This window comes from Quercus lobata, chromosome 2, assembly GCF_001633185.2.
Source record: "Quercus lobata isolate SW786 chromosome 2, ValleyOak3.0 Primary Assembly, whole genome shotgun sequence".
Taxonomy (NCBI): Eukaryota; Viridiplantae; Streptophyta; class Magnoliopsida; order Fagales; family Fagaceae; genus Quercus; species Quercus lobata.
Genome location: NC_044905.1, coordinates 39,531,538 through 39,549,305, shown reverse-complemented (window position 1 = coordinate 39,549,305; position 17,768 = coordinate 39,531,538). Strand labels below are relative to the sequence as shown.

At 35.8% G+C, this 17,768-nt stretch overlaps 1 protein-coding gene across 2 annotated transcripts; it reads left to right on the top strand.

Moving 5' to 3' along the window:
• Window positions 1-2,101: 2,101 nt before the first annotated feature.
• On the top strand, window positions 2,102-5,692 carry LOC115975579 (membrane-anchored ubiquitin-fold protein 1-like). Of its 2 annotated transcripts, none has more exons than XM_031096422.1 (5): window positions 2,102-2,364; window positions 2,860-3,165; window positions 4,623-4,787; window positions 5,167-5,243; window positions 5,342-5,692. In XM_031096422.1, exons 2-4 carry the CDS (start codon window positions 3,033-3,035, stop codon window positions 5,220-5,222), a joined length of 354 nt encoding a protein of 117 aa, XP_030952282.1. In that variant the 5' UTR covers window positions 2,102-2,364; window positions 2,860-3,032; the 3' UTR covers window positions 5,223-5,243; window positions 5,342-5,692. The 2 variants fall into 2 exon arrangements, with proteins under 2 accessions (XP_030952282.1, XP_030952281.1); XM_031096421.1 differs by having other exon boundaries at window positions 2,104-2,364; window positions 5,167-5,253.
• Window positions 5,693-17,768: the final 12,076 nt, after the last annotated feature.

The following is a 17,768-nucleotide window of genomic DNA, read 5'->3' as shown; positions in this document are numbered from 1 at the left end:
CAAGGCATTCATTCCATTTATTGGAATTTGAGTTTTCCATTGTGTTTGGCATAACATTCCAAGGGAATCAATTATATATATTGATTATTAGTTTTGTATTTGTATTTTATGCACTGCAGTCTTTGGTCTCACACCATTCCCTTCAACTGCTCTAGGAAACATTGCGTCATTCTAATGTCATATCATGAGGTTGATGTCCAAAAACTTTCCCTTCAATATTTTCTTGCTGATTAGCTGGAGATTTTCTACCATAACAAATTTGATGGAAGATTCTTGTTCGTGGAATTTGGTGAGTCGATGATGACGAAGAAACCCATTTAGAATTGCTGTAATATTTTAACAATCCCCACAGCCGTATTTGGTAAATTCCGGTCTTTCCAGGTACATGGGGATGGGGCCACGTTTCATGATTCATCGACGAAATTGCCCATTTGATTGGACCCTTCGGCATTTTGATTTTCTAATATTTACTAAACCACTTTCATTTTTCAATAAACTATTTGCATGATTGGCACTAGATTGCATTATTCTTCCAAAATCTCAACGGAGAATCTGAATAGTTCTTGGACTGGTCAGTTGCCCATGCTATCAAACATGATGAAAGTACATATATAGTTTCAAAGACATCAGATATGCATGATGCATGCACCAATTTTACTGTCTATCACAACAGAGGGAATTGGTTAGATATTACATCTTGTTCTTTCATAGGATTTGCATTCTGCAAATGAATCATGTCTCTCACAACTTGTGGACTCTATACTACTTGTTTACGAGATAGAATACGTATGTTGGATACACAAGATACCTTTCCTTGGTCAAAATTCACTCACATTATCAACCTTATGACATTAACTTGGATATAGGTTGTTGTACCTTGGGGTATAATGGTATATTGTCCACAAGACTTGTGAATTGGTATAGTGATACCTTGTTTCTTAAAAAAAGAAAGAAAAAAAAGGTATAGTAATACCCGTATCTAAGGATTGATTGGCATCATAAATGCCCTTATCCTTTAGAAATTTAAATGCAAATCTTACATATTTCTTTGTTACAATTTAATGAAGGCTTTTATTCTTTTTACGGTTACTTGCTTTTTTGAGGTTTACCTTCACCTTTTTGCCTTTTCAATTTAATAAGAATATTAAAAAAAACTTAAACCAGGCAAAGTCAAGTCAATAACTTCAAAATTAGGTGGTTGTTAATTTGGTGTGTGTGAAACGGGAGAATTGTATACACTACAAAGAATAGTTAGATACTCGAAAAGATTTGAATATCCTTGTCTGTTAAAAAAAAAAGACAATCCAAATTGTATACCATATGTATATATTTTTATTTGACCATCAAAGGAAAATCATCCTTATACTTTAAATGTTTCAACTATAGTTTTTTTTTTTTTTTTTAATAGATGTTTCATTTTAGTTCTTATCCCTTAAAAATTATTTCAATTAGGTTTTAATGGATGAAAAATACTAACTTGACAAACACAATTTAACAAGGCCAAGAGTGTTATAACTCAAATAATCAATACATTTTAGCATTTTCAATGAAAATATTTAAAGTTTAAATCTTCTGTTCTCCAACTATTGAATTATAAATAAATAAATAAGACAAATTCATGTCATGTTGTAGGTCTCAAAGTGACTTTGAGGCCATCAATTTCGTTTACTATATCATTATTTTTCATATTAGATGACCACAAGGATTTTTTGAAATATTTTAAAATATTGGAAAGATTTTGAAACATATGTGAAAATTTGAGTACCCTATATATGCAATTTTTTTCCTTTTTTATAGATTTTTTTTTTAAAGAGAATGTATAAGACTTTTTTGGCTAAAGGTTTCGAGCTCAAAATCTTATAAATTCAAATTTTTTTTTTTAGGGAGTTGCAACAGTTAAGTTGTAACATGAATTTGTCTGGGACCATGACCATGACCATAAATAAGACCCTGACCATGACCATGACCATGAATGAATGAATGTGTAAAGATAGTGCAGCACGAGCACGTCTAATTTGTGAAAAAGTTACAAAATTTGGTGTTGTTACCGTTTGTAACCTTCCAAGTTAGGAAAAGTAGCAGACTTTAAAAATAAAAAGAGAGCAAAAGCTGTCCATTTCCATAGCCCTTTAGGCTTTTTAGGGGATTAGAAGGAGGCAAAAAGAATGGAGTCATTGACCTCGGATTTAGAAGACTTTTAAAACTCCGAACAGCCTCGTCCCTGGAAACTTATTTGATCTCTTCCTCTGACTCTGTCTTTTAGTATTAATTATTAGAACCTCCTCGACTTCTTCTTACTCTGCTTGGATTTCTTAACCAAAAGTTTTGGCAAAAGAGGAGGTCTCTGATCAGTTTCGGAGCCAAGTAAGACAACCCATTTAAGGTTTTTCAATTCTTTTTTTGATTGTTTCTTCTGGTTTTTGATTGATTTGGAGGTAACCCAGATGAAATTTTTTAGTTGATTTTTGTTTTGTTTTGTTTTTGTTTTTCATTACACACCAATTCGAAGATTTGATGTTCTCTTTTTTCTCTACTGAATACTAGCTGTTAGAGATTGTGTGTGTGGCTGTGGGTGTCACTGTGTCTTTTCTTGCTTTTCCTGGTTTCTGTGTCATACTTTCTATCAGGGTATTTGACTGTATTGGATTATATTTTGGAGATACACCAAACTAGGTAGGTTTGCTGCAGAATTTCATTGCTGGAAAATGGAAATCCCAATTCGGCATAATTATTATTATTGTCATTATTTTTAGAAGTTTCCTTTTTTGTATTAGTTTCCAATTCCAGAATGCTTGGACTTGTTTCTAATAAATATCCTGCACAAACAACACCTCTTTAATTCTTTGGTTTTTAACTCAGATTTGCAGAATACTCTACTGAGAATTTGATGAACTCTTCACGTGTGGAGGGCAATTTAAGTAATCAGTGGGCTATTGATTCCTAATAGCAATCCCAATTGACAAATTGATATTTTAAAGAAGGCCCAAGTGAGGATATTGGGTGTTGAAATTCTGTGTCTTGGATCTTTGAAGATGGCTGGGGTACAAGATCAATTAGAGATCAAGTTTAGGTTGACTGATGGATCAGATATTGGCCCGAAAAGCTTTCCTGTTGCGACAAGTGTTGCAACTTTAAAGGAAAGCATTCTTGCCCAATGGCCAAAAGGTTGGTTATCTTGTTTCTTCATGTTTTTTGTGTGTCTGATTTAATCCCACAAGCATCAGTATTGGCAAGCTTTTATCTTTTCATATTTCTTAATTGTGAAACATATTGTGGCAACTGTTTCATCATGAATTCTGGGGTAAGACTGTTGGATGAGATATTAATATCTATTGTTTCAATGACTAAGAAGTTCTCCTTTGCTTTTTTTTTGGTTCCATCTATGTAGTGCATTACATTTCCTTTTGAATTCACAAACCATTCATTGGAGTGGAACGGTTACAGACAAATTTAGCCATTGCCATGATGATGACAGACTACTATAGCGTCACCATGATATATCCTAGAAACAGACTCAGTAATGCTACAAACAAAATATTTTTCACAACAGTTGACAAGTTTTTTCTAGTTCTCATTTGGGCCCATGAAATTTTTGTGCCTCTAGACTTGTTGAAATGGATTGTATGTTATATCCTCTCAAAGCAACTGACAATAATCACTAGAGAGCCCATTATGGGAAAAAGAATGTAGGGTCCACCCCTACAAGAGATGGTAGTTACATATGCCAGTTACACCATTAACCCTCTCCCATTATGGACTATCTTAAATGCTCTGCGTGATAGGCAAGGGATAATTTCATTTGTATGTGACATTATATTGTCCAAGCGGTTATCAAAAGTATATAATAGCATAAACATGTTGCTGTGTTACTTAATATCATTGCATTGATGAAGGTCAAATTTATTGGAAAATTAGGTTATTGTTTTGGAGGAGCATGCATGGGGCTCTCTTTAGGGAACTTGAGTGGTGATATTAATGAATATAATGATATAAACCAACTTTCCCCGTATGAGAAAAGAAAAATTCATATGAGTTATACATGTCATCTCTCCCTATCTCAGACTTTTCATGGATTTTGTGTTTCTAATTAATCTCATGCTTGAGTTATTAGTTCCTCACTCAAAGAAATTAGGCTGTCTGACATAAAAGAACCAATGAGAGACAGCTAATTTTTTTTGTAATTGAATGAAGGTGGTCTGAAGTGCACTGGCAGTTCCCAAAAAATGCTGGGTTTATGCCCACAAGAGGCAAAGAGTAGCATGTAGCTGCCAATGCTACATTTGGTAATGGTCAAGGAGATTCAGATTTCCTGTTGACAGGCCTTATTTGATGGGCAATAATAAGACAGGTCATACTTGGTGAAAGTCAAGTACCTTATCTAAGTTTTTACTTTTAAGTTGCAGTTGATATCTAAGCATTTGGTAGCATTAGTGAGTGACACTAAAAATGACAGCCTTTAGGTCTTACATTCCATTTTTTTTTTTTTTCTATATTTTGTTCTTTCTTGTTTATTATGTATCCAAGGACCTTTTCTTTTTAAAATTTGTTTCTCTATGAGCTGGAAATTCCTCCATATTTAGCTATCCAAGATATATAAACGTGATATTATCTGATTTTTTTAGAGAAGGAGCATGGTCCGAGGACAGTGAAAGATGTCAAGTTAATAAGTGCAGGGAAAATATTGGAGAACAGCAGAACACTTGGAGAGTGCCGGAGCCCATTATGTGAGATCCCTGGTGGAGTTACAACCATGCATGTTGTTGTTCAGGCACCTTCTTTGGAGAAAGGTATAAGTGTGTTTTTGAGAAATTCCTCGAGTTTTTTTGCTGGTAGTTGACAATGAAGACAGATATTATTCCTGTCTCTTAGGTTAATTTGGTAGAGAGAATTATATTATTCTGTTTTGGTTCTTTTGATTATCACCTTAAGTAGTGATAACTGTGATATGGCTCCATTCTGCTGGCTTCAATAATGGCTACTTCTTAATAGGAAAAGCACTAAACCAGGGTCAAGTGGGCAACTATGTATATACATCTACCTTACTACAATTCTCAGAAAAAAAAATCTACCTAACTGCTCTGACCCGTTCCCCAACTTCTAGAGTTTATTCTATGTAGTGCTTCTACCTCATCTTTGATATAGTGAATCTCTTCCTCTAATCAACAGATAAGAAAGCGGCAAACCAAACAAAGAAGAACAGGTGCCTCTGTGTTATATTATGATTTGCAGTTTTAATAGTGGAGGTAACATAAAGTGAGTATGGATATTTCTATTTTGTTTTGTTTTGGGTATAATGGTGGAGATAATCTCACCAATTTGGGTGTATGTTTCTCATTTACAGGTGTTGGAGCTATTAAGGTAATGAAAGTTGGTGATTGAGGCAGAATTATGCACATTTGGTATATTTTTTACATTGTTAAAGTATACCGGACTCTGTTATGAAATCATATCTCCAATTTTTATCTTGAAATTTTGTGTCATGCCTTATCAAATTTTCCCAATCTTACATCACATGTAAAATTTGTCTCGCCTGGCTTTGTATTCCAATTTAATGTTTGAGGCCATATGTTGCCCAAGTGCAAGAGCCAGAGAATTACATCCCAGAATTTATGAGGATGACCTCCATCTACATTTCACTTTTTATGATTTTGATTATATATATTATCCTCAAATAAGCAAGTGATTTTATTTTTTTGGGTGCTGAATAACAAGTGAATGTTGTTGGAGGATAAAGAATGGTACCTCGTATAAAATTTCATAGTACACAACCTATAACTATCAACTATTTTTTTTTTTTTTTTTTATTGTTATTATAAATTGCGTGCGAATCTCTTGCCAAAATTTGTTGATATTGCAGAATACCAACATCAATGGTAGGCGGTTACACCTTAAGGGTCCGTTTAAATACAATTTATTTTTTCTGAAACGGAAAATTAAAAACACTGTAGCAAAATAATTTTTAAATGTATGAATAGTACCATGGGTCTCATTTTTAATATTTTTTTTGAATAAAGTGGTCATGGGTTTTATGAACAGTATATAAACAGTAAAACTTGTCTCTAAAAGCTGAAAAGCAGTAAAAAAATAATAATAATAAAAAATAAAAAAATAAAACACAAACGTCAATGCAATAATAATTCATATCCAAACACTCAGGAAGTAGAAGTACTTGACTGTCAAATTACATTACTATTGGTTCGGATTCCCAGAGCTGAAACTTGGTGCCAACTAAATTTTGGTGTCCTGAGAGAGTAATGTTGGGACTATTTCTTCCGTTAAATGTTGAGAGAAATTGGTGAAAAGACCACAAACCAAAATTGAGTACTATTCGGATTAGTTTAGTTGCATAACCAATTGGAACATCATCAAAATTTTCCTCTTTAATTATAGATATACTGAAGCCAGGAGACACTATTAGGCTAAAAGGATATATTGTCTAATAAGGCAAATATTAGAGCTGATCAAAATTGCCTCTTTGGAAATTTTTATCTTTGTGGTGCTGTCCCAATGGTATTTCTGTGTGCAAACTCCAAATCAGACAGGTTCATTACTATTTGAATCCCACGCTTTAGGGGTGATTCTAAATTAAAATCTATAATTTTAAAAGTTTCAAATTGAACCCTAGTTAACACTATTATATTTCAAACCTTTTTCTTCTCAAAAATAAATATTTCAAACCTTTTAGTTTTGTTAGTTTCAAATCAACACCTGAACTTCAACTCAACTTCTCTTGCAATAATTTTTGGGTTAATTACACCTTTTCTCCCTTAATTATTTTTCTCCCTTTAATTATAGTACAATTGTAATGTTTCAATAAACTTCTAAACCAAGACATGTCCTCCTGATCAATTGATAATTAATAAGCGTCTTATCACCATAAGTAATTAGAATTTCCATAAAATGTGACACTCCTTAGAATTTCTAAGTAATATGTTTGATTGATAATTAAATTATATTGTTTCTATAAATTTGACGAAAATCCTAAAAATAAGAGATAAAGTGTTTTTTTATTCATTTTATAAATTGATTAAAAAAAAAAAATACTAACATTAGTCTACTTAAAATGTAAGTATTTGTGGGTTCCAATTAGTTCAACTAGTTGTGAATGTCCTTTTTGGACAGTAACCAGGCCCAAGTAGAAACAAGGATCCTAGGCCCTTTAATAAGGATCCTGAGCCCTTTACTTGTTGTTTGGTGTATTGAGCTTGGTTCACCACAGCTAAATGGGGGCTGATTATGAATCAAGTTATGCGTAAGTCACATAAAGCTCCTCAAGGCAAAATGTGATTCCTACTAAGTAATAAAAAAATATCATTATAAGTGTTTTAGTGTCATAAAATGACCGTTTACTCTTACAAAATAAGTAAAATAAGTATTCATAATATTCACAGTGAGAAGAAGATTGAAATAGAATATTTAAGGCTTATTTTTTATTGTGTAAACATTTAAAAGAGTTCCTTCACTTGGTACCCCGGGCGTACTGTCGTAGTACCCTAGACATACTGGGCCTGTAAGAACCCAGAATGTTGATTCTCTGAACTATACGATCTTTCTCCATGCTTATTATGCAATGGAGTTTTGTCCTTTCCCTTACCTCTATAGGTCCTACATAAGAACACGCTATATAATACACATATCTTCAAATAATTGTTAGTTTCTTAGATTAGGATATACATTTTAATACATATACATATATGTAAACGAATTTCATAAGAATGATTCAACCACGAGGATCCTAACCCCAATTCTCACAAACTTAGTACTTTTACACAAGACTTGTGGGATTTGGAACTCAAGTCCAAGTGGCTTTGCTTGGGCATTGCCTTCCAAGATAGTTAGGTGAGAAGGAATTTTGTGGGAGAGAGTGATATCTAATGTGTGCATGCTTTGGCATATGTTTCTTTGGAGGCTAAGTATGTCTAAGGCCCAAGTTAAAGTGAGGACCCCGGTAAAAAGACTCAGCTTTTGGCTGAGTAAAAGGAAAACTAGCAAGTAAGAAAATATGTATTGAACAACCAGAAAGCAGCAAAGAAAAACAATGTTATAAAGAAACACACGAAATAATTGTTAAGGATCCTTAAGTCAATATGAAATATTTCATTATTTTTCTTAATTGTGAATTACAATGTGCTCACTAAGATGCGTTACAAAGTCCAAATAAGCTCAAAAATTACAGACTTAGATGGCTATCTAAGCCTCTAAGACCTGCAAATTTTGAATCCCTTTGAATCCAAGTTTATATTTTATAGTGGCTGTTCTGGGATACCGGGCGCTATTTTTCTACTTTCTTTAAGTTTTTGACAGAGTTTTCTCAACGATTCTTGTTTTGATTCCCTATTGCTGACTCCCTTTTCAATGTTGGCTATCTTCCCCTTTTATAGTGTCATTTTAGGGTTTAGTGTACCACTGATTCCCCTCCTTTGGCTCCCTGGGTACCAGAGCCCCTGGGTTGAAGGTTTTCCCAGCCACTTCCCCTTATAGTTCTTCATTCTGGGTTTCCCGAGATACCAACCTTTTGTTCATGAATTGTCACTCTCCAAGCTTTCTGGTTCTTTGTTGCACCACTGGATGCTTGAGAAGGACATATATGTTCTTCATTTCTTGTATTTCGTGGTACTCCTTTTGAGTTGTCTCAATCCCACTTCAGCTGTGCTACACGTCCTGAGGATCCCGAGCCTTTAGTAGCCTCTGGGTATCCCAACCCAGTTCTTTCATTGAATTTTGCTAGATTTTTAATGGCCTTTTTGCTGGAAATCTGAACATACATAGGGCCTTGATGTTGATTCTTAGCTTCATAAATTGGGCCTTCTTTTGTTAAGACCCATGGCCTTTCTTTACTTTTCATGGAATGAGCTTTTTTGTGAAATTTTGGTCCTCAACATTAGCCCCCCGAGCTCGTGGGTTACCTGTAGCCCACGCGCGAGAAAATAAATTTTTTTTTGGACGCTTTCCTGGTTTGTAGAACCAATGTGTAAATCAAATAATTCTTGAGGGAAACTCCAAAGGAATTGCTACACTTCCTTCATGGGATGAACTAACATGTTGTGAAAGATTAGAATTCACCTTCATGTTAGTATTAAGCTGTAGATTGGTATTCAATAAATTAACTTTGTCAAACTAACAATAATATATGCAAATATATATATATATGTATAACCAAATTATATTGGTATCGCATTTGAAGCAAAGAGTATATTTCTAGCACTAATGTTTTTATTAGCAATTTTAGGATTTGCTTTTTTGAAAGTAGCATACAAAAATCATGTTGAATGCATATTAAATCTTAATATAAGATAGCATAGCTTTGTCAACAAGATTTTGTTTGTTTTACAAAATAGGTTGAATGAGGGAAGCCCCCATGAACTTGAACAAAGATATTCTATGCATTGTAGTACATGCTTGCTATGGCTAAGGTGAATGACACCAAGATGTTTGCCACATGAGATTTTTAGTCCATGGATAGTGACTTACCAATGGGACCATGATATTATAAATCATTGAATCATATAAACATGTTGATTTAGAATCTAATCAAGGCTAGCTACTCTTCTAAAAATGATAGAAACTTCCCTGAGGACATGGCTTAGAAGGCTTAAGAACATCTCCACGCCTTGCTTTAGATAAAAACCTTGTTTTTCTAGTGGGTGCTCTTGATCTTTGCCTTATTCTTTTTCTAGAATGTGAGAGATTGTATAATATTTCAGATTGCAGCAAATTATTCACATACCATGCCACCAATTATATTGTTGTTGAATTGCTATATACCATATAGTTCATGAGCCAAAGAAAATAATAGTGGCTGAACTTATGTACAGTAAAGTTTGCACTAGACTTCTCAATTTTTATCAAGTGAAAGATATATCTAAGGAAAATTTTTAATCTTGTCTTAGCCCCCAGTGTATGCATTGGAAAAGCCAATTGCCAAATAAGATATAGCAATAAAAATTACTTCATGTATTTGAAACCATGTGAGGATTTCAACCACACAAGAATTCCAAATTTTGATTTTTGATAATTGGTCAAGTAAAAAGACCAAAATATTAGAATTTTCGTTTTAATCTACATGAATAAAATATTAGTGCATGGGTGATACCTCTTGCACAACATTTTGCAGTGTTTTGATATATTCAAACATGGTATTAATGAGTGGGCTTACCGAAAGGGTACCTTTCTTTTGTTGAGTCGAAGTACTTTCAGGCCTTTGGTGAGTTTGCACCTTGTAGGAGGAGGGAAATGTCGCTAGCTGGTTTGCAATGTCATTGACTAATCTCTTTGTATAGAGACTTGCAAAAGTATCCATGCTTTTGCGGCTTCGAGTGATGTACTCTTAGAATTTTTTTTTAAGTTACGCACTTCCTTGCTTCCTTAGGCTCCCTTGAACCAATTCCTTTCAAGGAGGTCAATCTTGTGCACTTTATACACCCACTTTTGGGTTTTCATACCCACTCGAGCCTCTTTCTCTTTGTACCCCTCATTGGGCCTTGCTTACAATTTGCACCATTTGCTGGGACGTGCTACGGCTTGTACCTATTGCTGGTACATGCTAAAGTTTGTACCCATTGCTGCTATGTGCTACAAGTTGTAGCCATGACTGGGATATGCTTACAATTTGCACTTTTACCTATTGCTGGTACATGCTACAGCTTGTACCCATAAACTTTTGCTTTTGACCATTTTCTTGGTCGTACTTGGAAAATTTTGCTCTTGGCCAATTTCTAGGCCATGTATTTAGAAAATTTGTTCTATGCCAAGTCTTGGGCCAGGTACATGGAAAGTTTGCTCTTCCCAAGTCCTAGGCCATGTCACTTGGAAAAATCTGTTTTGGTCAAGTTCTGGGCTAGGTACATGGAAAGTTTGCCCTTTCCCAAGTCCTAGGCCATGTCACTTGGAAGATTTCTATTATGATCAAGTCATGGGCTAGTTACATGGAAAATTTTCCCTTTCCCAAGTCCTAGGCCATGCCACTTGGAAAATTTCTGTTTTGATCAAGTCTTGGGCTAGGTACATGGAAAATTTTCCATTTCCCAAGTCCTAGGCCATGCCACTTGGAAAATTTCTGTTTTGATCAAGTCCTGGGTTAGGTACATGGAAAATTTTCCCTTTCCCAAGTCCTAGGCCATGCCACTTGGAAAATTTGTTCATGACCACTGAATTTTTCAATTTTCAGAAAAAGTTCCTTCGTAGCCCCTCATTCTCAAATGGGCTCATTGAACTGATTTCTTTTATTTTCTTCAAAGGGTTGAGGATTTGTTTCCTTTTCTAAGGATCTTCTAAAATATCCCCTCTTGGCTGTGAACAAATCCTTCATGGAAATACTCTTCTTTTATGAGTCATTTAAGGTTGCTATCACTGGTGAACTGGTGGCTAGGAAGAGCTCCACTAAGATGATTCTGTCATGGTGTTTTCTTCAAGTAGGGGATCCTCTTACGGGGATCCTGGAAGAGGAAGGCTTCCTTTAGGCATGCTCATTAGAGGCCGACTTCACATACCTCATAGTCTGTTTCTTTCCAGGGATCTCTACCATTACTACTTTTCTAGGGATCTTCTCACTCAATATGTACTCCTCTTCTTCTGGGAACTAGACCAGTAAGTTTGCTACAGCTTAGCTCTTGATAGCTTCTGGGGATCCTTTAGACCTATGTTGTGTTGGAAAATTAATATTAGCCACTGGGCCACTCTTCAAGATCTCAAGGGTTGATGGAGGAAGGCTTTTATTGGATGAGAGCTCATCACCAATAGGATTTGGTGGCATGAAATGAATGATTCAGTTGTTGAGATGCATAATTTCCATACATGCCCTTTCTATGTTGGGATACCTCATTTCGGTGTCCTTCAATACTTTGTATGTTTGGGATCAAGATCCCAGGTACAATAATAGTGATTTTGCCATGGACTAGTACCAATAAGGTAGGTAAATGACTTATGATCTGTTGAAATTTTATGAAAGACATTTGGTTGCTCAACTCCCCATATGAAAACATTCCCCTTTTTCAACAGTTTGAATAGTCCACTAGTGACCAAGGCCGGTCTTGGTATGAACTTCCTAATGTAAGAAACTCTTTCTAAGAAGTTCTTGAGTTCCCTGATCGCGGTATGCCTCTTCATGGTTGATATTGTTGTTGCCTTAGTTTGATTTATGAGGAGATCGATGTTAGGCAAAGGAAATTTATCCTTTGGACGTGTCTTATTTAATTTGAAGGAGTTCACGCCAATAAATTTTCATATTTTTTCAATACCTCCACCAGTTGCTCTTTTTTTTTTTTGGTACTGATAACTGACTGCTGATTAGGATGGGTCCCGGGTTCCATGGGTCAGCCTTCAAGTTCACCTCTTCTAGTTTTTCCTTTGGTAGGATTTATGCCTTCCTTTCCATATCTGTAAGTTTCTTCGGGATCTTCATAAGCAGTATATTAACCTTCCTCCTTCTGTCTTTTTTTGTCCATGGGTATTGCTTCCTTCTTCTGGGATGGGTGCTCCTCGGGATCCTGGAGATGGGATGTTCTGACTCATCGTATCCCCAGGTTCTTTCAGGATCTCTTCCTGTGCTATCATGTAAGATGGTGGTCCGAGATCCTCTTGTAGGCTACATTCAGGTCCCGCGTGCCTTCATAAGTAATATTCTGTCTTCCCTCCAGATTTCTTCTTCTTCTGGGATACGAGCCCCCGGGGATCCTAGAGATGGGAGCCCCCCAAGATCCTAACAATGGGATATTCTTCAGCTGGAGCCGATTTATCATAAAGTATATTTTCCACAAAGTTTACTTTTGTGCTGGATGAAAGGACTAAGATTGGCAGTGACTTTTGTGGGCTTCCCATCCAATCCCTCTTTCACGTGCTAGTGGTACATTGAGAGGATCAAGCAATATTTGTGATGTTGTGGTTGGCCTTTAGTACTAGTTGTAGGTGTCCTCTAGTGGTCTCTGTATCTCCTCCAAATCTTGTTATTTCCATGGGTGAGCCCAATTATTGAGCTGCAAGAAATGATAGATGCACTGTATATTTGTTGAGCTTTCAATAATGTTGATTTTGCTGCTGACTTGCAATATAGTGTTTCTTTTGATTTTTCTTCAAAATATATTCAAGGTCCACTGCACAATAGGCTTTAGCCCCCAAGACATGAGACGGTTGTTGAATCATGCTTGATCCACCTTCTCTTGATGCTATTGTGGAACTTCTATCCATTTTCCTGATGCCTTCATTTTTTTTTTTTTTTGAACCATTTTACTTTACTGGATCCGTGGGAATACTTTGCCTTTGTTGGAACCAATGATCTCCTAGGCTTTGCTAGAATTGAAGGTGTACTCAGCTTTGCTTTCCTGGAGCCAAGGATCTCCCAGGCTTTACTTCCTGGTGTCAAGGATCTTGTCCATTTTACTAACCTGCACCATGTGATATTATTATCAAGTTGCTGCAAAATTATTTTGCCCCAAAATATGCGACAATTGCTTTTGCTATGTAATTTACATTTCATCAAGCCTTTTTGATTCGCTTACTTCTCTTTCTTCTTTTTCTTTTTAAACAAATGAAATAATATCATGATTTTTTTTATAAAGAAAATACATTAGTCCCCAAATGTGGGGCCATTGCTTTATTATGTAGCTCATACAATCTTTATTTCATCAATCTCTATTTTTTTTTTCACTTCTCCATTTTTTTTTTAGCAATGACAATGTTATGATTATTTAAATATTACTACATGACTCCCTTTTTTTTAAAAAAAGTAGGGCAATGATCCGTTATGTTCAAATTGTAAAATGGAGATAATAATGACGTATAAAACTTATCTTGTATTGGGAAGTTCCCCAAAATTCCATATACAGTCTCTTGGTGGGACGTTCTTTGGAAGAAACCACACTTTTAGGATCTTGATGTTGAATGTACTAAGAGGAACTTTCCTTCCTCTTGGTGTTTCCTAGTTTTGGAGCCATGCTTGCGAAGGGACTGCTTCTTCCCTCTCCTTTTTCCCAGTTCCCAGTGAAGTCGCCAAAATGTGAGGGTCCTTTTTGGACAGTACCCAGGCCCAAGTAGAAACAAGGATCCTGGGCCCTTTAATAAGGATCCTGGACCCTTCACTTGTTATTTGGTGGACTGGGCTTGGTTCACTATAGCTAAATGGGGGCTAATTACGAACCAAGTTATGCGTAAGTCACATAAAGCTCATCAAGGCAAAATGCGATTCCTCCTAAGTAATAAAAAATATCATTATAAGTGTTTTAGTGTCATAAAGTGACCATTTACTCTTACAAAATAAGTAAAATAAGTATTCATAATATTCACAGTGAGAAGGAGATTGAAATAGAATATTTAAGGCTTATCTTTTATTGTGTAAACTTTTAAAAGAGTTCCTTCACTTGGTATCCCAGGCATACTATCGTGATACCCCGGGTGTACTGTCATGGTACCCCAGACGTATTGGACCTGTAAGAACCCAGAATGTTGATTCTCTGAACTATACGATCTTTCTCCATGCTTATTATGCAATGGAGTTATGTCCTTTCCCTTACCACTATAGGTCCTACATAAGAACACACTATATAATACACATATCTTCAAATAATTGTTAGCTTCTTAGATTAGGATATACATTTTAATACATATACATATATGTAAACGAATTTCATGAGAATGATTCAGCCACGAGGATCCTGGCCCTAATTCTCACAGACTTAGTGCTTTTGCACAAGACTTGTAGGATTTTGAACTCAAGTCCAAGTAGCTTTGCTTGGGCATTGCCTTCCAAGATAGTTAGGTGAGAATGATTTTTATGGAAGAGAGTGATATCTATTGTGTGCATGTTTTGGCATATGTTTCTTTGGAGGCTAAGTATGTCCAAGGCCCAAGTTGAAGTAAGGACCCCGGTAAAAAGACTCAGCTTTTGGCTGAGTAAAAGGAAAACCAGCAAGCAAGAAAATATGAATTGAACAACAAGAAAGCAACAAAGGAAAACATTGTTATAAAGAAACACACGAAATAATTGTTAAGGATCCTTAAGTCAATATGAAATATTTCATTATTTTTCTTAATTGTGAATTACAATGTGCTCACTAAGATGCGTTACAAGGTCCAAATAAGCTCAAAAATTACAGACTTAGATGGCTATCTAAGCCTCTAAGACCTGCAAATTTTGAATCCCTTTGAATCCAAGTTTATATTTTATAGTGGCTGTTCTGGGATACCGGACGCTATTTTTCTACTTTCTTTGAGTTTTTGACAGAGTTTTCTCAACGATTCTTATTCTGATTCCCTATTGCTGACTCCCTTTTCAATGTTGGTTGTCTTCCTCTTTTATAGTGCCATTTTAGGGTTCAGGGTACTACTGATTCCCCCCCTTTGGCTTCCTGGGTACTAGAGCTCCTGTTATGCCAACCATTTTGACAGTCGATTCTTTCTCTATTTCTCATAATTTTCCTTTTTTAGTACTGTTTTCCTAAAAGCCACTTGCTGACTTTCCATTCCAGGGTGTCCTTGGAGAGCCAACCTTCACCCTCTCTTCTTTCAAGGCATTTTACCTTTTAGACTCAACTTTTTGGCTGTCCTTCTTGCTGTCATTTTTCCCAAGTAAGTAGAATCCATTCCTGCTGCGTTGAAGGTTTTCTCAGCCACTTCCCCTTATAGTTTTTTATTCTGGATTTCCTGAGGTACCAGCCTTTTGTTTATGAATTGTCACTCTCCAAGTTTTCTGGTTCTTTACTGCACCACTAGGTGCTTGAGAAAGACATATCTGTTTTTCGTTTCTTATATTTCGTGGTACCCCTTTTGAGCTGCCTCAATCCCACTTTAGTTGTGCTACACATCCCGAGGATCCCGAGCCTTTAGCAGCCTCTAGGTATCCCGACTCAATTCTTTCACTGGATTTTGCTAGATTTTTAATGGCCTTTTTGCTGAAAATCTGAACATACATAGGGTCTTGATGTTGATTCTTAGTTTCGTGAATTGAGCCTTCTTTTGTTAAAACCCATGGCCTTTTTTTACTTTTCATGGAATGAGCTTTCTTGTGAAGCTTTGGTCCTTAACACTAGTAAAATTCTCTAATGGTTGAATAAGAGATTTGAGATTTGTGAGAGTTTTTTTTTGGACAGTGTTCAGGCCTAAGTTGAAGCAAGGACCCTGGGCCTTTGAGTTGTTGTTTAAAGGGACTAGGCTTAGTTCACCGCAACTAAATGAGTTGTTTGCAAAACCAAGTGGTGCACAGAGCAAAAATCCTACAATATGTATATACTAGCAAGAATATATATAGATATATATATATATATATATATATATTTATATATTTATATGTATTGAACAACAAGAAACATTAAAGGAATAATGTAATAAAGAGAAAAACAAATATATTGTTAAGGATCCTTAAAACACTATGAAATATTTCATTACTTTCTTTAGTTGTAAATCACAATGTGCTCACTAAGACGCGTTACAAGTATCAAATAAGTTCAAAAATTACAGACTTAAATAGCTATCTAAGCCTCTAAGACTTACAAAGTTTGAATCCTTTTGAATCCAAGTATGTTCTATAGTATTTGTTTTGGGATACCGGATCATATTTCTCTTTCTTTTACTATTTTCTTTAAGTTTTGACAGAGTTTTCTTAATAATTTTGTTATGATTCGCTATTGCTGAATGCCCTTTCAATGTTGGCTGCTTCTCCCTTTTATAGCATCATTCTAGGGTTCCGGGGTACCACTGATTCCCCTCCTTTGCTCCCTTAGGTACCAGAGCCCACGTTGTGCCAGCCACTCTAATGATTGATCATTTCCTTATTTCTCATAGTTTTCTTCTTTTGGTGTTATTTCCCTAAAAGTTTCTTACTAACTTTCCATTCTAGGGTGTCCTTAGAGGGCTGGCCTTCAATTTCTCTTCCCTCAAGGCTTCTAATCCTTACCTTTTTCAGACTCAGCTTTTTTTGCCATCCTTCTTTTGTCATTTTTCCCAGGTGAGCAAATCCATTCTTGCCAAGTTGAAAGTTTTCTCGGCTACTTCTCTTTATAGTTTTTCTTTCTGAGTTGCCTAAGATACCAACTCCTTATTCATGAATTGTTATTCTCCAAGCTTTCTGTTTTCTTTCTGCATCACTGGGTGACTGAGAAGGACGTATCTGTCCTTCGTTCTTTGTGTTTCTTGGTGCTCTTTTTGAACTGTCTCAATCTCATCCTAGCTGTGTTGCACGTTCCAAGGATCCCGAGCCCTTGGCAGCTTCTGGGTATCCCAGCCCAGTTCTGCCCACTGGACTTTCTTTGATTTTCTGATCTTAACGAGCTAGGCTTTTTCCTTTCTTCCCTTCGTTTCATGGGCCCTAAGGCCTGTCCTTTCGCGGGTTATGGGTTTCAAATCTTTCTTTTGATGGACTTGGGCCATCCTTTTCTCTTGTGGTGAGCTTAACCCTTTTATATGAGGTTCACCCACTGTGCTTTTTCTTTTAGGCCTTGGTGCTATAATTTTTTAGACCTCAACAAGGTTCAATCTCCGCTTACACCAAAAATCGACTTGTATTTTAATCTGATGATAAAAAGTTATCATCAGGAGCAGACACTACAAATTGAAACTTTCTAAAAATATATAAATATTTAAACAATTGGCGTGGTCACTACTCTCATACCACTTAAACCCTTTTATATTGCTATGTGGAATGAGATATTCAAGTACTAATAGGACTTACACAGCATGGTTTTAAAAATTGGATTAACTGGCTCGACTAATCAGGGCCGGCTGAAACTATAGGCCACTTAGGCAGTGGCCTAAGGCTCCCACTGATAAAGAGGCCCCCAAAT